The sequence below is a fragment of the Ammodytes marinus genome (assembly GCF_949987685.1).
Source record: "Ammodytes marinus genome assembly, chromosome: 24".
Classification (NCBI taxonomy): Eukaryota; Metazoa; Chordata; class Actinopteri; order Uranoscopiformes; family Ammodytidae; genus Ammodytes; species Ammodytes marinus.
The window spans coordinates 10717602-10739797 of NC_137228.1; the positions used below are offsets into that span (position 1 = coordinate 10717602).

A 22196-nucleotide genomic window follows, 5' to 3' on the forward strand; every position below is an offset into this window, starting at 1 on the left:
CTATTTTTACCTCCGTAAAAAATGAAACTAATGTGCTCTTGGGTCAGGTGAGCTAAGCTTGCATAGAACATCTGGGTTACATCTGGCTGCAAATACGTCGAGCAACATATTTTTGTTGCTCGACGTATTTGCAGGGCCTGTACTGGTTAGACCAAAAAGGATTATCACTCACTTCTGCAATTCCCCCATGGTTTTACAGAGCTAAGTAGCATCTTTAAGTTCATTGTTTAGCTGTCTGGCCTTCAACTTCATTGTTTTGATTGATTTTCACAGTTCTCATTGAGTTTTTAGCAGCTAATAAATTACGGTGGTGAGCTTTGGTTTTAAGTTAGCCATATTTGCAGAATTATTTTTTTTCTTCTGGCCTTGTCTGCAAGAGTACAAGGCGGACTCCTGTTACAGAGACGTCTCTCCAAAACTCCTTAAGGCCAGGACACACCGGCCCGATAATCGGCCATCGGACATGGTCGGAGAGTCTGGAGGGGGCGGGGACACAAATCTGTTTGGTGTGTTCGTTGATGTCGGCCGTCATAGATGCCGTTGGGCTTCTTTTCAGCCGATTCAACATGTTCAATCGGCGTCGGGCAGTCTTTCAGTCGGAGCAATTTGATTGGTGGAGGGCTAGCGAATCAGTGAAGCCCGGAAGTGAGGCGGGTAGCACAAACAGCTGACAACAGTATCGCATTGCTAGCCATTGTTTTAATTTGTTTGTTTGTTTCATTCAGCGAGTACTCACATGCATCAACCCTTCTTGACTGCTCGACACCATGCTGGACACTCTCTGCTAAAAATGGTGCTCTTTATGGTCCATAGATATAAATACGTATTTATATCTATATCTATCTATTTATGTCTAGAGAGCTGTTCCATCATTTCCGGTTTCCGTATTTTTTTGGGCCACAATACAGATTAGCGCCGCCTGCTGTTATGGAGACATTATGTCCCGCGCAAGCGCAGAGCGTACGGAAAGTCAGTGGTCGGCTCGGTGTGTTCTTCGCACTTTTTTGGCCGTGACAGGCAGACTGGAGCTGCCTGAATCGGCAGACTCCATTTTCGGGCGACGGTCGGTAGTCGGACCGGTGTGTCCTGGCCTTTACTTGTAACTATGCCTAAGTACATCATACAACCCCACTTCAAAAATACCGAAATACCCTTTAATGGTCCTACTATAGCTATGAAAGTTAATTAACTCAAACTGTTATATCCATTGTTTCTGGGCCAGACGGTGCTGACTGGTTGAACATATGAGTGTAATAAAAAGCCAATATCGTCTGGATGAATTCATAAAAACCCTGTGGATGGATGTGCTGTTCTTACGAGGGGAGGGAACACAAAGCACAGAGAGCTGCGGGAAAAAGTTCAGTGCGTTAACAGAAAATGAGAATCTCTCTCTACCTGAGCTTTCATTAGAGCCTCCAAACATTTGTCAGTGAAGAGAGAGGTGGCCACTATCACGTCCTTATATATTAAAGCCATTTATTCTCCAAGATCTCCAGGGCTCTAAAATGAGCTGTAAACTTTGCTGCTGCCTGTGGACTTACAGGGTATTCATCAAGGAATCCACAATCCGAAGTAAATGTTTTATTCACTTATATTAATGAATTAAATGTTTTGACATATAAAATTAAGAATAAAAAATAAATAAAGATATTATATTATATTATTAAAATAATTAAAAAAGAAAAATTTAATTAATGTAATATAAAACAATCACATTTGTAAAATTATAGATTTATTTAATTGTATTATGTTATTTACACACAAAAAAGGTATCCAAATTTAATTCAAATATGAAATATCAATTCATAATAAAATTAAATGTTAATAAAATAATAATTGAATTGAGAATTTAACTCATTATAAATAATCAGATTTATAGTAAGATATATTGATGGATGGATGGATGGATAGATAGATAGATAGATAGATAGATAGATAGATAGATAGATAGATAGATAGATAGATAGATAGATAGATAGATAGATAGATAGATAGATAGATAGATAGATAGATAGATAGATAGATAGATAGATAGATAGATAGATAGATAGATAGATAGATAGATAGATAGATAGATAGATAGATAGATAGATAGATAGATAGATAGATAGATAGATAGATAGATACTGACTGACTGACTGACTGACTGACTGACTTGGGATCATCATAACTGATGGTTTATATTTTCTACTACCTTTTATCTGCACATTGCATAAACATAAAGTCATTGAAGCGCCTCCTGCTGACCTGCATGTCCAAACACAGATGGCCTCGCAGTGTTGAGTCCAGAGTAGAACGGCCTGTGGGTCAAAACATCCTCCCACACTGTGAGAAACCATATTCAAGCTATCATGACAACAACACATACTTATCATAGTAACTTATTGATAAAAGTGTGCAACCGTCACAGGGAAAAAAACAGTGTTGAACTTCATCCTCTACATATTGCATTACTGCTGTAATGCGATTAACTGCACTCATCTAATTTCCCTGCACACATCCACCGGCATACCCAATAATACACAGTCCTTAATTAGATTATATTAAAAATATAATGCCAGCCATTGAAATAATAAAACGAGGCCAACACAAATTATTATTTGAAAGAGGGGTTGAATGGGATTGAGCTGGATAAACCGATGCATTTTTTATTATTAGTGAGTTAAATATATATATATATATATAGAGAGAGAGAGAGAGAGAGAGAGAGAGAGGGAGAGAGAGAGAGGAAGAGAGAGAGAGAGAGGAAGAGAGAGAGAGAGAAAGAACATAGCAAATCTAGCTGGAAGGAGCTGAACAGAAAAAAAAATAGACTTGCGTGGTCTGTTTAGAATATGACAGGCAAATTATCGCTTTGATGGGTAAGTTTGGGGGAGGGGGGAGGGAGATGACTAAATGTGTCCATATTAACTAACACCTTTGTGGGCCTGCTGGGAGTGACAGAAGGACATACACAAGGACAGAGTTGACAGTGAGAGAGAGATTGGCCTTTTCTGAGATCCAACGCCTGCTGCGTCCCTCCCTATACCACAGGGAGATAATACTAATGACTTGTCCTGCAGGCATGTGGCTTCTCACTATACTGTATGGGCACTGGTTGGGACGGCCTTCAACAACACTGTGTATATACACTGTAAAATCTGGTGTATAAGAAACACATTTATTAACTTTTTTAGTAAGGAGTACTCAAGTTACCTTAAACATAGCAGGAATTCATCATTGAAATGTCCATGTAAACATCCTAACACAACCCGTACTCATGGATTAGTTTGTGAGCAGATCAGGTGATTTTAAAACACAAGATAGATTTTCATTTAATTTCATTTTCACTTATTTATTAGTGCGAAATAAACTAGATTGAAATAACATAGGAATAAACATGAAGGCTATACATACAAACATGCACAGGTGGGGAACAAATAAACCACTGAAGGCTTGTAAGAGATGCCCACCTAATGTTAAGATTAAAAACATAAGCAAATACAAACAAAGCAATACATTAAAGAAGCAATAGATCATATTGATAAGTTGGTTAGTGCACTGATGGATTTACTGTGCTTTGTTCAAAAGTTTGGAGTACACAGTTAGCTTAGATGCACTACATCAACCTTGGGGGAATGAGTTCACTTTGGTCTGTAGTTCCACCATAATGCATTTTCTCAACCCAACAGGGTCAGCCGTCCCATTAGCTGTGGTGCTAGGATTGAGTGTGAAGTTGGGAAATTAACTGGCTGACATGTTTTGAGGTGTAAATCTAGAGTGGAGCTGGGGTGCGACCAAAGCTTTCTGAAAAAAGTAGAGTAGATGCCTTTGGTCTGGGGCATGATTTACTCCCAGGGGGTTCCTGGGGGTGTTATTCAAACACATTGGTAATGGAAATGGCTTCCTTGACAACCTCCAGCTAATTTCTCTCCTCTCCCCTCTAACACAGGAGTCAAGCTAGAATGGTTGGCTGCTCCCCCCTAATTTAATAGCATGAGAAAGACACTTAACATGAGAGCTCCTATAATAGAACTTCACTATTCGCCAGACTTAAACCAAGCAAGACACCGCAGGATGTTAGATTCTTGTCCAACAAAGAAAAACATAATTTGGTGTATGGCAGGGTTTCATTTAAAGTAATACTACAGGGTTGTATTCACCTTCCTGCAGAGATGTAAATGATAAGAGTGATTCACAGCTCTCAAACACTTAGCTTAGTTTAGCATAAAGTCTGGAAAGAGGCCGGAAACAGCATTCCCAGATGTAGCATGCTGGATGCAGCCAACAAGGAAAAACCCTTTTCAATGTAGTCTTTTTTGTCAAATTTTGTATTATACTATTTTGTGACATGTTTTATTGCATTAAACTAAACATACACATCAACATTTTGTGGAGAGCAGAGCCTATTCTCCTATCGGAGCTTATTTAGGTATTTTCATAAAGCATTCTCATCAGGGTTATGGATGTTACGTTGCTTCCTAATGTTACCACGGGGACCTTGTCATAGACTGTATAGTAAAGGGAGTGAATTATTCATGCAGTTTTTGTTTACATTGTGTCTTGTTAATGGCGAGTAAAGCAGAGCTTGTTTACATCAGATGAAGAAGAAAAAACACCCATAGGTTCTTACATAAGAGTGTGTATCCAGTTAGGGAGTCTGTCATATGTGCTCACAAACAATCGGCTGCATCTTCAGCAGTGACCCATGCTAATATAACAACGTGAATAATGCATTGTTTACGACAAAGACGAGAGCACCATAATTTCTTTAATAATATGTCCTCAATAAATCCTCTATAAGGGCAAACAGAGGATGGGAGACATTGGTGGACACTCAGACATTACACAACATTATGTTAAGGCCAGATACTGCAGATGAATACGGAATACTAACAGTTATCATACTGACATTTTGCCAGTTTGATAACTTACATTAGAACAATTATTTTTTGTAACACAAATTTGCAAAGGTTTAGCAACCGCAAAAGCAACACAATCCTTTTGTGAATTCGGCCCCTTATGTTGTAATCAGTTTGTTCAGGTGTTCAAGTTCAATATCTGACAGGTGTTTTGCATTTACTCTGCCTAATTAGAGACAAAGACAACCCTTTTTATTTTAATTTTTGTTAAAGGATAAGTTTAATTCCGTCTACTGTAGTTCAAAGCTGCCTTTCATGTCATACATTTAACAGTGCTTATCTTCTGACTTGACCCTCGCTGTGTTTCCTCTCCCAGATTCGGAGGTGGTTTACAGGAACCGCGACGGCCACGTCATCAAATTCAACTTTGCCTCTAACGAGACGGAAGTCATTCTGAGCAACAGCACGTTTGTAAGTAACATTCACCACATGTTAGTGTAAATGCTAAAATGCTAAACTCTGACTGCTCTGTTATCTCTTTAGCGTTCCCTTCCACTTAAATGATAGCTCATAAAATAGTGTCGGGAAATTTGTTTCTTTTTCTTTTTCATTTTATCAGAGAAAATGGAAAGTTTGAAATCCATCTTTGACGTCTACGAGGGGACTTTTGGTATTTATCACACTCAGATGTCGCACAGTGGCCTGAACGTCCACTACAGTACATCAATACATGAAAAAATACAAAAAAATATACAGTATGTGATATAAATAAGATAAAACAAGCTCAAGGAGCACAAGATGCATACATTATGTATCCATCTGACACTGCTGCTGTAAAGACAGAAAGAAAATGCTGTCCAGTCCTGATCTCTACCTCTTTTAAAAAATAGAGATGTCTTTTCTGGTTTTGGATTGGATCCCCAGAGGCTCTGGAAAACATGTCAGAGCTTCCGGCTGCGCCTCATCACTCCCGTTTCCTTCACAATGAGAATATGATAATACCTGGCAGAGGGTGGCCTGTGCACACACACTGTGGGCGAGCTAAGAAAATGCGCTCACCTCCCCTCACCCAACAACAGAACAATCAGCAGTATAGAATTGAGCAATTCAGGTTATGCTCCTGACGCAATCAAATCACAATGTGTACTTCCAGGAACATGAAAATATGTCTGCATGTAATCCTATTTGGAATTTCAGCCAAATCCAATCAACAACGTTAATGTTAATCAGAAAGCAGGGCCAAATACAGCATGACATCTTCCTGCCAACATGTTTGCAAAATTGCACCACGCACCAGTTAAAGCTTTTGATATGTTGCATAACTGGATTTGATGAGGATTTGAGGTTGTGAAGGTATAAGCTTGTCAGACGATGCAGAACGAAACCCCCCACAAAAAAAGGCAGAGGTGGCTTGGTATTTACGCCCTTTCCAAAAGCAGGGGGGGGGGAGTAAAAAGGGGGACCTTCTCTTTGATGCTCTAATGTCACATGAGAGTGGCACCTGAGCCCAAACCCTTGTATGACCTTCTACTTGAATTTTGGAAGTTCAATAGCCCATTATTTTAAATACACTGGTTTGAATTAAAACACAAAAAAAATTCCAGGATTGTAACTCCTAGTCCTATAAAGCAAATTAAAAATGGTCCCCCCTGCACGCCACTGATCCAAAGTGAACACATCTGCTGCCTGGCTGCACAGCTAAAATCTGAAAATAATATATGATATGAATTATTGTATTAATGTATTATTACACACACACACACACACACACACACACACACACACACACACACACACACACACACACACACACACACACAAAGACACATTCAAGCATCCAAAGAAACACTAAGTCACCAAGTCCGCAATTGTTCAGCTAATTTTGGATTATTTTTTTTTCAGGTGGCTTTCAAGGTGGCAAAGTACTCACTCTCTGCAGATTTGAAATATGCGCTCTTCGCTTACGATGTGAAACCGGTGAGTTTTCAAAACAAAGCAACTGAGAGTTGTGGATCATCCCCGGCGTTACCCACAATTCTTCTTTGCCTGTTGTTTATCTCCCGACACACTGTCATTTATATTTCAATCCCCGAGGGGAGCTGTCAGTCAACCCATCTCCATGCATGAACAAACCGAAAAGCTCAGGCATGTTGTTTTTCTACCCATATTGATGCTGTTTTATATTCCCTACGGACTACTTTGCTGCCTTTTCTGTTACTTAAAATTTGCAATTGAGGGTGTATTGAAGAGATGCTAGTTGGAGGGAAGCTGTCTGATTGCGCCACCTGCACTGAACAGGCGTGAATGTATTTGTTATGATTGCGTTTGGTTAGATGTGTATCTCAGTATGAAGTGTGTTTTTTTTCTGTGCTGACATTCAGTCATCCACCATGAAACTTGTCTTTTTTGCTTCTCAAAGTCGAGGCTTTTTTCATTGATTTTTTTCCCCCTCCACTTGTTTGCAAACACATGGATCTAGGCAGGGCTCAGTTTTAGAAACACTGCAGCAGCTGATGTATACTTGCAAATATATAGTTTCTGTAATCGTTGCCGGATCCACATCTTGCTTTAAGATCCTCTCTCTCTTGAATCTGACACCCTCCAGTGCATATAGAAAACACTGATTTCTCCACTCCTCTTCTGTATATAAAGGCTTAATTGATTGATTTAGTTGTTGCCAGGGCAACGTGAAAAAATAAACAACAACTTACTTAGAGTCCGGCTGTGCAGCACAGCCCACCTGCAGTGAAAGAAAAGTTCCTATAAATACTGTATGTCAGGCTTTTGATTTGTTTTTGTGCGGCAAAATCTATACTGTAGAAGGATGCATTAGACATCGGTTTAAATATTTCATTTCGGTGAAAACCATTATATAGCTTTCACGCACAGGTGGAACAAGCGGATACTGAATATGAAGGGATGCTGTCAGACAGTGGATAACAAGTAAAGATGGGTTTACAATCTCTCGGTTGCTTTAGGGGAAGCATAAATAGTTTTACAGTATAGAATTAATCCTTTAGATCAGAACGAAGGTAAGAATGCATTATATATATGAACAGATTTAACATTTAAGTGATGATATCTCGTTGCAGATATACAGATATTCCTACACGGCGTCCTACATCGTTTACAACATCTACACCCGGTACGTTATACCTTCTTGACACAATGTGGCATCCAGGACACAGACGCTGGTTGTTCATATCAATATGTCAGTGTGTATTTATTATTATATGTTTTGTTGAACAGGGAGGTTTGGGAGCTAAACCCTCCGGAGGTTCAGAACGCAGTGCTCCAACACGCAGCTTGGGGAAAACAAGGACAGCAGTTGGTAAGGCCCAGTGTGTGTTTGCTCACACAATACATTCTCTCTCTGTTGCTTTCTCTCAATCGTTCTCTCTCTTTATACATTCCTCGTCCTTGCCTGATACAATTGGGATCTGATACAAGTATTCTTACTTCAGTTCTGCAGAATAAGCTGTGTATACTTTTGTACTGTTTGCCTCGAAAGTATGTGACCATAATGTGTTCATGATCTAATTTTTGTGAGTGCACAGCGAGGACATATCAGAATCGCTTGACTTGGTGGTGCAAGGTATTAAAAACACGAGGAATTAAGTTAAAAAGATTAAAATAAGGTCAGACAGCGAGACAGTAATAAATAGCCCTGGTTCTTCTCTCTGTAGCTGTAACTAGGAGGCAGCTATACCATTCAGCAAATAATCGATAATAAGGATTTCTGCATGCAGTGTCTTTTACACAGGGAATGTTTTATTGGCGGACATGCATTCAGTATGTGTTCGGCGGGGCTGATCAAATGCAAATATTACAACACTGATGGAAAGAGGGAGAGTAAACACTGACTGAGATAACGCCCAGAGCTTTAGAATTAGAAAACAAAATCTCATCAGGGAGGTAATCAAAAAGCAAAACCGATGGAAAAAAACAGGGAACACAAGGAATGAGATAAGAGCGCCAGTACAATCTCTCTTTCTCTATCTCTCTCTCCCCCTCTCCCTCCTCTCTCTCTCCTCAGATCTACATCTTTGAGAATAACATCTACTATCAGTCAGACGTGAGGAGCAACTCCCTGAGGATCACCTCCTCTGGCAGGGAGGGAGTCGTCTTCAACGGACTGTCTGATTGGTTGTACGAAGGTGTGTGATTGTGTGTGTGTGTGTGTGTGTGTGTGTGTGTGTGTGTGTGTGTGTGTGTGTCTGTGTGTGTGGTGTGTATGTGTAGAGGTTTTCTCTGTATTTCAAAAATCTGTTGGTTTCAGATTCCATACATGAGCATTTGAAATTGTATCGACCCAGTAGTGCACAAAGTATCATAGTAAATTTGGCTCCACATTGACAAAGTACCACATGAAAATGCTCTCACTTGTCTTTGTTATGTGATAAAAACACAAGTATTCTGCATAATATGAATGTTAAATACAAATTTCTGCTGTGATTTTTTGTACTTTTAATTAAGTAAAGTACCTTTTTCCACTAGGAAAGAAGCATTGTTTGGACTAATCTCCACTCATCTGTTTCAAACATGTGTCCTTCTGCATTAAAAAAACTAAGCCGAATGGGCAATGAATAAAAAATAAAATAAAAATAAACCACTCGACAATCCATTAAGCCGGGGTGTAAACACAGAAAGCAGCACAAACACAGATGGGAAACATTATGGAATCCTTTCTGTTTGCAGACTAACTGCAAGCTCTGTTTTCTTCCTTCTTTAAATTTGCGATTGTTTTCGATCGTAACCATTTGGCTGGTAGTTTTACAGCGTGGGGAAGAGTTAAAGGTGCAGGGTGTAGCATCTGTGATTATTCGAAAGGGAGGGGAGCATTGCAATCTAAAACTTGACTACTAGATGCCACAAAATGTTCCAATATTACACGATGCACCTTTAAGTCCTATTTCACCAATGAAATGAGCCACAATCTTGTCTCTTTAAAAGTGTGCTACAAATGTTGATTTTTGCAGAGGAGATTCTGCATTCACAGCTGGCTCACTGGTGGTCGCCGGACGGAGAGCGACTTGCGTTCCTCACCGTCAACGACACGCTAGTGCCTAACATGCTCCTGCCCCAGTTCACCGGGAACACCTACCCCAGGGGACTGCAGTACCCGTACCCTATGGTGAGCCTTAACACACTGCAATCTACACTGGCAGTTAGATTCAGGGCCAATCAGAGCAGACTGGGCTTCTTGGAAGGCAATTTCGAACCTAAACATTTTGATGATTTTTGTGACCTTTAAAGGTGCAGTGTGTAATATCGGAATATTTAGTGGCATCTAGTGATGGAAGTTCTAGATTGCAACAATCCCTGCTACCTAAAATGCCAATAAATTCTACACACTGCACCTTTAAATCTGATTGATGCTGTCTCTACTTTATATAATAATTACTTTCCTGTAATACCCCATTTTATAACTTTTGTTCTGTGTCCTCCCCTCTTTAGGCTGGACAGATAAACCCCACAGTCAGGCTGTCAGTGGTCAACCTGTTTGGAGTGACACACACTCAGGAGCTGCAGCCTCCAGACCAGCTCAGGCTCAGGTGACATACAGTTCATATCCATAAAACAGAAATATATTTATCAGTGAATCTTGAGAAGTGGGACAAAACAGGGTGCAATGTTGAAAAAATACAAACCCTTTGTTTAGGCAAATCAAATTACATGTATGTATCCAACATATACTAAGCTACTGAGCTAAGGTTTGACACAACCTCCCAGCTTTTGTCCTTTTTATCAAAATGGGCTTTTTAGCTTGCCATTCCTTATTTTGTGTCATCTCCGTCAGACACCAAAAAACACAAATTCATTTTCCCTCAATTTATGCTAGACCCATGAGATGTATAGTGATCACAAATATTCACCAAAACCGATAGAGACCACAACAAATATTTTCAAAATGTATATGAATATAATTTCTTTTGATATCTGACGGTGTTGACATATTTAACGTTACTAAAAAAGTGTCCCACCACTTTGAAACCATATGAAACATGAATGTGTTGAAGAAAAACAGTTTTTATTGATATAAGAGATTATTTAGTGTTGCTTTTGATGAAAAAAACACTTTTTAATCATTAAAGTACATTTTTAATAGGTTTTATTGAATATGAAAGATTGAAACCCTCTCTGAAACACACTGTTTTGGACGTCATGAGAAGATAACAATTGTCATATATTTGACATAATAATGATAAAATGTAAATTAAGGGGATTATTGTGCTCCAGACATTCTATTCTTAATCCCTAATCCCATCTACAATTTTAAATATTTTTATCTTTAAAGATATCAGCAGTTACATATGGAAGACGGCCTTTTGTCCCGGTTCTCAAGAACCACTGATATATATACAGTATATAAAGCACTAAATCCTAAATGTGATCCTCCTCTTGTTGCAGGCCTTTCTACGTCACCATGGTGAAGTGGATCAGTGACACTCACCTGGCCGTGCGCTGGCTCAACCGGCCCCAGAATGCATCACTGCTGATGGTGTGTGACATCACCATAGGATCCTGTATCCAGGTGGGTCTTTCTGAAAGTTTATGGAAATGTCTGATATTTTACTTTATTTATACAGTTTTTATTCCTATATTTATACACTGTATATTATTTATTTTATTTCTAATTTGTCTATGTTCATGTCCTATTCTCATTTTATCTTCCTTGTTTGATTTGTTTTCATTGCACTTTGTAACATTGTTAGGACAACTGCTATATTCATAAAGTTTATTTTAATTATTGTCATTTAACATGAACCAGGTTAATTATTAGTCATCTATGAAACGTATGGTTGTTGTGCATAACTTCTGATACCATTGCTATTGTGTGTCTGGACTTAACAACAAGATGGTAGAGTATGAACACACACAGCTCCTCAAGATGAAAGAAATAACTTTAAAAGTGAATAATGTTTTGCCATTCCCCTCTCCTTTAATTTCAGAGACACGAGGAGTCTTCTGAGACGTGGCTTTCCAGACCGGTAAAAGCAAAAATACGTTTCTCATATCAATATTGGACAACAACCTTTTTTTTAATTTAATTATTATTGTTATATAAGCGTGACATCAGCTATATAACCCTAGCAGCAGGATAAAGTGTGTATGTGAGCTCTGAGGCCTGTGTTGGTCCATTTAGAGGCAGGTGCCTTTGTTCTCCGCGGATAGGAGCCGCTTCTTTTTGGCGCTGCCCGTCAAACAAGGCGGACAGGGAGAGTACCACCACGTCACCATGTTCAGCAAAAAGGTGACTCTCTCCTCCACATACAGCCAATTTGTATCTTAAAGGGATGGTTCAATATTTTGGAAGTGGGCTTGTATGATGTAGCCTACTTATGCATAGTTAGTGTGTTATGGAGATGGCGATCAAACTCCTAAAGGCGAAGACACACCGGGCCGATAATCAGGCGTCGAACATAGTCGGAGAGTTTGGAGGGGGCGGGGACACAAATCTGTTTGGTGTGTTCTGTGACGTCGGCCGTCGTAGATGTCGTCGGCCTTCTTTTCACCTGATTCAACATGTGTAATCGGCTTCGGTTAGTCTGTCAGCCGGAGCAATCTGATTGGTGGAGGGCTAGCTCGTCTTTGCTCTGCCACGGCAGCGGAGCAGATATTAGTTTCACTTTTGTCAAACATGATTTAGGAAGCAATCGATAGAATCTGAGAATGTTCGGATTTTCATGTAGGCTTAACACAATCAGCACACAGCATTAGATTGTCCGTGCACGACGTTTTCACATGTTTTCAGTAATAGTCAAGGTAGTGTGGGCGATGAGCGGCCACAGGTGTGTGTGTGTGTGTGTCAGTGTGTGTGTGTCTGCAGCATGCATTCTCTCCGTTATAATGACAGCCTACGGTATAACATCCTACTTAATGTCATCCCGCACAAGCGCAGAATGCACGGCAATTTGGTAGTCGGCTTGTGTTCTTCGCACTTTTTTGACCGCGTCGGGGAGATTGGAGCTGCCTGAATCTGCAGACTCCATTTTCTGGCGACGGTCGGTAGTCGGCCTGGTGTGTCTTTGCCTTTAAAATGACTGCGCTGATCACCATTTCCATAAGGTCTCAGACTAACTATGCATAAGTATGCATACAACACTTCAAAAATACTGAACTATCCCTTTATGTTTGTATTGTTTTCTGGCATTTTTTCCAAGCTCTTAAAAACTGAATCTGATTTCAGCTGCGAAGCGACCGCGACGAAGTTCGACACCTTACGTCAGGAGTCTGGGAGGTGACGGAAATCGTCGCATATGATGAAAACAACCAGATCATGTACGTTTATCTTATCTTGCATGTCTGTCTGTCTTATATTTTCACTTTGGTTTGCAATCAAAATCGTTTAACATGCCGGAAACTTAATTTTTGTTGGGGATATTCGACCGATCTTCAAACACATTTGGTATACAGACTAGTCTGTAGAAGAAGACAGGAGCTTTGTAAATGGCTTCATGACTGTATCAATAGGTGTTCATCATGGTTTGCAGATATTTCCTGAGCACCGAGGGCTCGCCTCAGCAGAGACACTTTTACAGGTAAAGCTCATGAATACATAATCCATTCATTAACTATGCCAATTTGTATTGTATATTTGCAGTAAAAGGTATAAAAAAACAAAAGCATGCCGTTCATTGTTTCCACGGTAGCGTTTCCGCCCTGGGCCTGTATCCACGGCGATGCCTGACCTGCGAGCTGAAGGAAGAGTGTTCCTTCTTCACCGCCGACGTCAGGGCCGACGCACAGCATGCCATACTGCACTGCAAAGGTCAGAGAAGAGAAGGAAATATACACATGTTAGGCTTAAATGAGTTATCTATAATACACTATAGTACCTTTTATTAGTAACTGATAAATACAACAAAACTTACACATTAAGTCTGGCCCTTACCTTTTTTTTTTATCTCCCAAATTAGTCACAAGCTCTGATTTCTAACGTGTCTTCTCAGCATCTGGTGTCACATTCATAAAAACAACATGGATGTTTGAATATAAATCTCATCTGCAGGTCCTGGAGTTCCAGCTGTGCTTCTTCTAAGTCTTGATGACGTGGACTGTGAGTGTTTCTCTCTCTCTCTTGTCCGCTCTGAAAGTGGAAAATATAGTACAAAGCAGAGTATATTTAAATGGCATATGGAAAGCTACGGTAGTAGTACAGACAGTTTAGAGAGGAAGATAGAGTTGAAAATGTAAAATAATTGGAATAAGTCTGTAAAAGTGCTGTCCATGTGCCTTTCTGTTTTTCTCACCAAATGCATCCTGGGTAAATATACGTCTGGTGAACTTCTGTGCTTTTCTAATGGAGCTATTGGTTTCCCCTGTTATGTCATTTTTTCCTGTAATTTTCAGCCTATTTCATCCTGGAGAACAACCTCCCGCTGCGTTCTGCGCTGGAGACCAAGAAGACGGTTCAGACACAAATCCGGATGATCACTAATGACAACTTTGGTATGAATGATCTGCCATTAAAGGTTCAGTGTGTAGAATGTATGACCATTTTTCAGAACAGACTTGGTAGAAAGGGAATATGATGTTCAAAAGTATGCTTTAACTAGTGAATAATCGCTTGGAAAAAAAGTTGTTCCTTTTATCTCCCTAGAATGACCCTTTTATATCTACATAGAAACGGGTCACAGAATCGACAAACATAACGGCCATATGTGTTTTTATATATAAGGGGTGTCCTGGGGAAATGCACCTAGGAAGTACTATAGAATAAAGAACCAAATATATATTCTCTCCGCATCACATGATATTGTGGAAAGACTTGAGGCAGTGGTGGATGATGGCATCTTTAGTAAGTAATTTCTTGTCATTGAAGGCCACCGTAGCTTTTTTTTTAAATGTAAAGAGAAGGGTTAGCAAGGAAACATTGCAATCTATAACTTTCAACAGATGCCACTAAACATTCCGATATAACTTGTACCCACTGCACCTTTAACAGATGTGTGTGTGTTTGATTTGCACACAATATTTAAGTATAAGATATGTTTCTGTCTCTCCTCCTCACAGAACTGCCTCTGAAGCTCACCTATCCTCCCGACTTCTCAGAGTTAAACATCTACGGCCTCCTCCTCATCCTGTAATTCCACCTCATAACATTTTATTCAAACAACATTTCGGTTCACTTATGAACTTTTTTTTTTTGCAGAGAAGTATCAGTAAAGTTGCAAAATGCTGAATTTCTCCCTCTTCAATTAACGGTGCAGTCTGCGATTCTGGAGGACGCTTGATGTCAAAATAGCTGTTGTCCAGATCAGTGGGGAGATATTCACTGATTTTGACAAAAAGGGAAATTTAACAACAAGCGTTCTCCTGAACCCGCTGTCAAACTGTTACTATACATACTCACATACCATTTTGTAACGGCCCTAAATGGGCTAAATACATGTAGTGCAATAAAAAGTAAAACATTTTCCTCATAGATGTAGTGAAGTAGAACTTGAGTAATAAGATGATAGTCTTTTAGCATGTGATAAAATGATGAGTTTGTTTTTTCGGTTTGTACAACACAGCGGCAGTTCTCCGGGGGAACAGGCAGTGACAGAGGAGTGGAAGCCGGACTGGGACTGGGTGTTGGTGGGGTCAGACCAGGTCGTTGTGGCAAGACTGGACGGCAGAGGGTCAGGCTTCAAAGGTCAAAGGTATAATGCACAAACACTCAACATGTTATGGTAGTTTTGACGCCGTGTTTTTAATTCATACTTTAATTAAAGGTGCAGTCAGCGATTCAAGAGTTTGACGACAAACATTCTCCAGAATCACTGACTGCACCTTTAATTCTAATTCATCTACATCTTGCAGGGTTTTGCAGCAGCTCCATGGAGGACTCGGCACAGTGGATGCACAGGACCAGCTAGCAGCTCTGGAGTACGTATAACACATTCTACCAACTCTTTCCTGCATTTCTTTTTTTTTCTTATATTTTATTAATGTTATTAAATGTCCCATAGCAAGGGAAAAACACTATTCTTCTGCCTTTTTCTTCTCGTGCACAATTAAACACAATTGGTTCAGATAATTGTGATAATATATTGTTTCTCAAATGTTAATTTTCTAATTTTCTTCGACTCTAATGTTGGTGAAATATATATATATATTTTAGGGGCTTTTGTACTGTGAGCAAACATTTAATTGTGCCCGGAAGATTGTAAATCACTATTTTTATAAATAACACTTCTTTACACAACAAATAATGAATGGATTGGGAAAATATTGGCAGATTAATCACTGCAGCTCCAGATGCATCTTTGAGGAACAGATTAGAGTGATGGGTTCAATTTTGTCGTCTGGATGATAAAGAGCTGTTGATATCAGTGTGTTAAGAAATATTGGAAACTACAAAACCAAACTTCTCATAAAAAGCAGAATAAATTGGATTTTTGTACCAGGTTTGGATGGTTTAGAATAATATAATAAAGCAAACTTTAAAAAAAGAACACAGTAGTTCACAGCGACCACTCTTGCGAATTAAACTCAAACGCAATAAATCCATTGACCGGTCTCCTTGTGTTTTTAAAACTTTCCAGACACCTGGTGAAGTTGCCGTTCATCGACCGCACTCGTGTCGGAGTCTTCGGAGAGGTTGGTCCGTTCAATCATAACACTTTGGACCCTGAGCTACACCTCTACTAATGATACTGTTTGTCCCCCTCTCCCGTGGCCCTAATACTTCGGTAGAAAAGAGCTTGCAGTGTTAAACTGAACATTGATCCTCTTACAGGACTACGGCGGCTTCCTAGCGCTGGTGATGCTGAAGTCGACAGAGAAGCTGATCAGATGTGCAGCGGCTCAGGCTCCCGTCATCGACTGGTCCATGTACGGTGAGCGCTGGACAGTAAACACACACATCTCATCCTATTCTTTAAAGCTCCCTGTAAACCCAAATCCACACAATCTTTCTAACTATGTCATTTTGGGAGATAATTGCATGATAGCAAGCACCTTAAAAAGCATATGTTTCAACCAAATGTAATATATAGTCATTTAAAGGCCCCCCGGCTGTATTTTACAAAGGTAGCATTTGTTGGTTTGTTGCCAAATAATTAACTAACGGCACCTTTAATAGACTGAAGTGTTTACTAACAAGAGCAGGAGAATATTTTCTGTATTTTTTACATATAAAATCAGTAATTTTCTTTCTGTTTCTGTTTTCTAGCCTCTGCGTTCTCGGAGAGATACCTTGGCTCACCGTCAGCTGAGGAGGACAGATACCAGGTAAAACATATAAACGGCAAATAAAATTAATAAAATGTGGATTGTCGGAGCTCACTGCGTTTTTCAGTCTGACCTCCATGATCCTGGGCTTTTAATCGAATTCAATTCATCTGAAGCAGCATAATGGGCAAAGCTGGAAAAAGAATAAAATATATAACCGACTTCCAAGAAAAATAGCTGAAGGTCGCGCCAGTGTAGAACTGTAGGGACATCGAGATAATTGTTCAAGGCCTAAAGAGGCAAAGATTAGAGAAAAGCTCCAAGAATTAATCCAAGTTCATTGCTTTTGTCGTTTTTAATCACATTTATCTTGTGACCCTTGGTCTTTGTTTCTAATATATTTTTGTATATAAATGAGGTTAAAGCTCCACTTCTACAAGCTACAACAGCAAAGTCCAGACTTGAATAAATCAGAATTTATAGGCAAGGCAAGGCAAGTTTGTTTTATAGGTGAGATTTGGTTCAGAGAATTAAAAAAAAAAAATTGAGATAATGGCCGATAATGAGATAAATTAAAGATGGGTCCGTAGGGGAAATACGATGCATACATATAGTGATGCAAACAGACAAGGTTTAGTCAAATTAACACCTAAATGTACATTTTAGACCTTTTACTTATTTTAGTATGAGAGAAGATATGTTATGGAGGCATAAAAGACAACAATCTCATTCATCATCATTTTTGCCTGCAGTGTCTCGCCTTAAATAAACATGTTGCATAATGTCAATGAGCTGTGAGTAGTTCCACCAAAGAGTGACTTAAAACACACACAAAAATACAGCAATTAGTTAATGATTTAATTTCTTTCCACAATATCTAATTTCTTTTTGTGTGTCAAGGTAAAGGTCACACAGCTATCAGCTTTGGTTAAGTCCACCACAATTTCCGGCAACGCTCCAAATCGTTTTAGGTACGACATTAGTGTAAAAAAAACAAAAAACACACACACAAATGCCAGAGGTGTGGGCTTAAAAAAGAAAGAAAACCCACAGGATTGTCCTCCTAAGTGAAGGTTGCATTCAAAGTGGGTTGCCATGCCTCCAAACTGGGCCAGCTATTTCTGTGGCGGTGTGTGGCGAACGGGAACTGTGATCATACACTAAATCAGCCCTTGTCTACGTCCTCTGAGACCAACGGAGTAGAAAGAAATGGATTAGAAAAGGGCATATAACTGACCGGAAAATCCTCTTCATCCAAGCGACTGAGATTTGCTTGAGATTTTCGAATTGAATTGTATGCCTTAAAGGTGGAGTCAGTGATTCTGGAGAATGCTTCTTGTCAAAATAACTTTTTGTCCGCTACCTGTCTGTACTGTGTGTGCGCCGGAAAGAAAATAGTGTTTGTACACAGCCTAGGCTCTGTAAACTGGTATGTACTGTATATCTTTTTGTCCTGCAGGCGTCCAGAGTACTGGCCAACATGAAAGGCTTGCAGGGAGGATCTCTGTTTCTGGCTCACGGCACCGCTGACGGTACGGACAATTCAACACACCAGGGCCGAAGTGGGACTCATTTTCAGCCCTGGAGTTTCATGCCTCAGATCAGCCCACTTTCACGCCGACATTATTAATGTAATGTAATAACAACCTTAATATGTACGTCTGCAAAAGTGCACTGTTCTCTGCACCCTTGTAATTCTGTGTTTTTAGACTGTGTGGACTCAAATGCTCCTGTTTAGCCTATAGCCTACTCAGGTGCCTGCCATGGTGCTACTATGTGCAGTAGGAGTGTACGGAGACGTCATTATCTGTAGGCTATCTGTTCAACAAACACAATTAGCCTATCTATATGTAGGCTACCTGTATTCGGATATGAAACCGGAAGTGGCTGGGGCTTATGGGCTTATGTGTGAAAAAAACAACAATTATTGTCCCTTCAGAGCCTCAAATTGATTTAATATTGGCATATTATCAATAATGAGATAGGCATATTTTCCTCATACTGTACTCATCTGTTTCTCTCTCTCATTATAACTGTCTAAGCCCCTACACGTTTGATTGGGGGACATTGAACATTCAGAGTCTGAAACAGTAGGCCTATTACATCACAGTAAATCATAAACTTGCCCAATTTATTTTATTTTTTCATCTCTGTCCCTTTTTATTTTTAACTAAACTAAGTTGTATCATCGATCTAGATAAGATTTATTTTGCCCGTTTATTTCCCTCTTCTCTCTCACTCTCCCTCTGTCTCTCATAGGCCTATCTCTGTCTCGCTATCTCTCTCTCCCTCTCTTTTTTAATTTCTAACTTAGTTCAATGAATAATTACTTTAGACTAGGAAACAGCGTTTTATAATCTAGAGGTCTAATTGATCAACGCACAAAAACGAAACTTTTTTTGAGCAAATCTCTTAGTTATAAACAGATTGTATGAACTAAACAAGCGAAGTGTTTGCAGATCGAATATTTAAAGATCGATTTTATTAAATGAAGAGACGTGGTTCACGTTCAGAGATTTGAAATAAATAAAAGTCAGGAGGGACTGAAGGTGACTCGGGGTCACAAACATCCAGCGGAATGGAGAGACCGCAGCTCACGGGGCCATGCATAAATGCAGCTGGTCTATCTCTTTTCTGCCACGGCAGCGGAGATGAACAGCTGATAGGTGCCACTCATGTTAAGGCAGAACGCGCCGCGTCAATTTAGTGCATGATAGGCAAAATAAATAAATAGTTGTTTCCTGAATAATAACGAGATTATTCGCGAAGTAAACATATTCGGATCGATCATCTCATTATCCGTGCTCATCCGAATAGGCCAACATGTTCGGATTCTGGCTCATCCCAGTGCAGCCGACGCTCCAGTCGCCATTGTCCCGAGCATGCATTGAACATATATGACTGGGGGCTGTGACTAACTTTCATAAAGCCTTTGGTATGAGCGCAGAATTACAAGTTATCTTTCACCTCGTAGTCCGACATGCTGCTAGAGAGAGACACGCAGCAGGGCTAGGAGGCCCTAAATTCTGCTTCAAAATAAAAGTAATCTCACGTTACGCCAGTTAGATGCTTTTAATGTGAAACTGAAGCTGTAGGAAATGGTCAGTTTCCATTAGCAGTAACTTAACTGCGGACTAATAATGTGATTTTTAATGCACCAATAGGTAAAATGATATTTTAACCCAGTGCCATGACTGGGCCGGCCCTCGCAGCCCAAAAACCAGAGCGGCCCACCGGGAATGCTCCCGGTTCTCCCGATTAGCCACTCCGGGCCTGCAACACACCATGTCTTTACACATAGCATAGTGTGAAGATGTCATTCCCACAGCAGCCAGTAATGTGTGTTATTAAAGACAGGCGATAACTAACTGGACCGGGAGCCTGTTATCTAGCAGTGGAGTAAATTAACCTCCTCAAATGTTGTTCTCCCTCCACAGCAAATGTCCACTTTGCGCACTCGGCAGAGCTCATCAAACACTTAATTAAGATCGGAGCCAACTACACTATGCAGGTAAGGGCTGCAGACAAAGTGACACACAAGGATTTTAACATTTTTCAGATTCGATTTTTTCTCAAATGAACAATGTGTCCTGCTAATTAAGTCCCGTTATTATCCTTTATCCTTATATGTGAGTCAGGAATTATAATTATTATATCCCTTGTTCCATACTGCACTGGAACGCACTAGACTAGAAATAGATGAAGAAGTGTTAAAGATGCCAAAAACAAGGCCTTAAATATGTTTGCCTGGAAATGGAAAGCACCAATAGATTTATGTTTTGTGTGTGTGTTTTGTGACGGACAGATTTACCCGGATGAGGGCCACTTCCTGTCCAGACGCAGTCGGACCCAGCTGACTCACTCCCTGATTGGTTATTTCAGAGCGTGTCTGCACCACGCGTCAACGTTACTGGAGAAACAGCAGCGTGAAGACGACTGAGAGGTTGTTACTGGGCTGTGAATTTTCCTCCCTGGTAGACTGAGAGAGAGTGTGTGTGTGTGTGTGTGTGTGTGTGTGTGTGTGTGTGTGTGTGTGTGTGTGTGTGTGTGTGTGTGTGTGTGTGTGTGTGTTTTATACGTGTAGCACAAAGTTTGATGGACAATGTATCATAACAGTCTATTTGAGGTTTGAAGCACCTGAAATATTCCCTGTTTTGGACAAAACACAGAAAATGGCTCCTTTTTGTGTTTTTGAATTCTGATAAAATGATCGTGCCATGTTGAGGCAACTTTAGCAGGTATAAGAAAATGAAAGATAATACTTAATGTATTCATTCATCCCGAAGGAAATAATTGAGCAGCAGTTGCAGCTCAAAATAGGACAAAGTGCACATACAAGAAAGATCATTCTTGGTATATGTATAATAAAATAGCATAGTTATGTTGAAATGTTTGTGACTAAATGAGCAAAAATCTAAATGACAATTAAAACCATCCTTATTATAAATAAAACTTTACATATTTATGTGCTTTAGAGTTTACCGCCAAGCTGATGAACAATGATAACTTATAATAACTATTATAACGAATCCGATAATGCCAAGAAGATAGATTATTATTATTAAAATGCCAAGAAGATAGATTATTTTAAGACATAAAAGTCTGGTCTGCCTCATCAGGACTGTGGAGGTTTGGTTTCAGTAAAGTTTGCTTTTTTTTAAACAAATTTGAGCTAGTAAAAGAAGAAGAAAACTTTTCTTGAATGTGGTCATCATGCACATGGATGCGGAGAACAACATTTATATATGGTAACGGATTTGTGCAATAGTGCTAAACAGATTTACATGATATGATGTTTTCTTTTATATACTATATCCGCCTCAATGTCAGTATCAGTGTTTCTGCTGAGGTTTATTATTTATTAATTTATTAATAAAATTGGGTTTTTATTGTTTCACATCAACAGTTTCCTTCTCAATATTTAGATTAAAGAGGCAATAAGTGAATTTTTCAGTCACTGTCTGATCTGACAATTTCTGCTGTACTAAACTCGTCATCTAATGTTTTGATTGCTACTATTTAAATTTTTATGTTTTAATATTTTATAAAAAAACACTTCAATGTTCCTCTTTAATTAGCTTTCTCTATTTGCAAATACTTTTTTTCTTTAGTATTATAAACTTGAAAAGAATCTTGTGGATGAGTCATTTCAGTCGCTCTTCACTTTTGCAGCATAGTGCGTCTGTTTCCAGC

The 22196-nt window shown here is 39.5% G+C and overlaps 1 protein-coding gene across 1 annotated transcript in view; it reads left to right on the plus strand.

The window, feature by feature from the left end:
- The window catches only part of LOC307269885 (inactive dipeptidyl peptidase 10-like), a gene marked incomplete at both ends in the record, with an annotated part of 38972 nt that extends 18029 nt beyond the window's left edge, over positions 1–20943 (plus strand). The window contains 24 exons of the mRNA XM_080052967.1: positions 5218–5312; positions 6744–6818; positions 7934–7986; positions 8091–8172; positions 8878–8998; positions 9821–9975; positions 10299–10396; positions 11253–11376; positions 11795–11833; positions 11989–12096; positions 13033–13124; positions 13337–13384; positions 13496–13614; positions 13855–13902; positions 14196–14294; positions 14859–14928; positions 15362–15490; positions 15651–15716; positions 16376–16430; positions 16570–16669; positions 17005–17063; positions 18463–18535; positions 20441–20514; positions 20809–20943. Coding sequence (XP_079909093.1) covers positions 5218–5312; positions 6744–6818; positions 7934–7986; positions 8091–8172; positions 8878–8998; positions 9821–9975; positions 10299–10396; positions 11253–11376; positions 11795–11833; positions 11989–12096; positions 13033–13124; positions 13337–13384; positions 13496–13614; positions 13855–13902; positions 14196–14294; positions 14859–14928; positions 15362–15490; positions 15651–15716; positions 16376–16430; positions 16570–16669; positions 17005–17063; positions 18463–18535; positions 20441–20514; positions 20809–20943 — 2117 coding nt within the window. The remainder of the gene's footprint in view (positions 1–5217; positions 5313–6743; positions 6819–7933; positions 7987–8090; positions 8173–8877; positions 8999–9820; positions 9976–10298; positions 10397–11252; positions 11377–11794; positions 11834–11988; positions 12097–13032; positions 13125–13336; positions 13385–13495; positions 13615–13854; positions 13903–14195; positions 14295–14858; positions 14929–15361; positions 15491–15650; positions 15717–16375; positions 16431–16569; positions 16670–17004; positions 17064–18462; positions 18536–20440; positions 20515–20808) is intronic.
- Positions 20944–22196: the final 1253 nt, after the last annotated feature.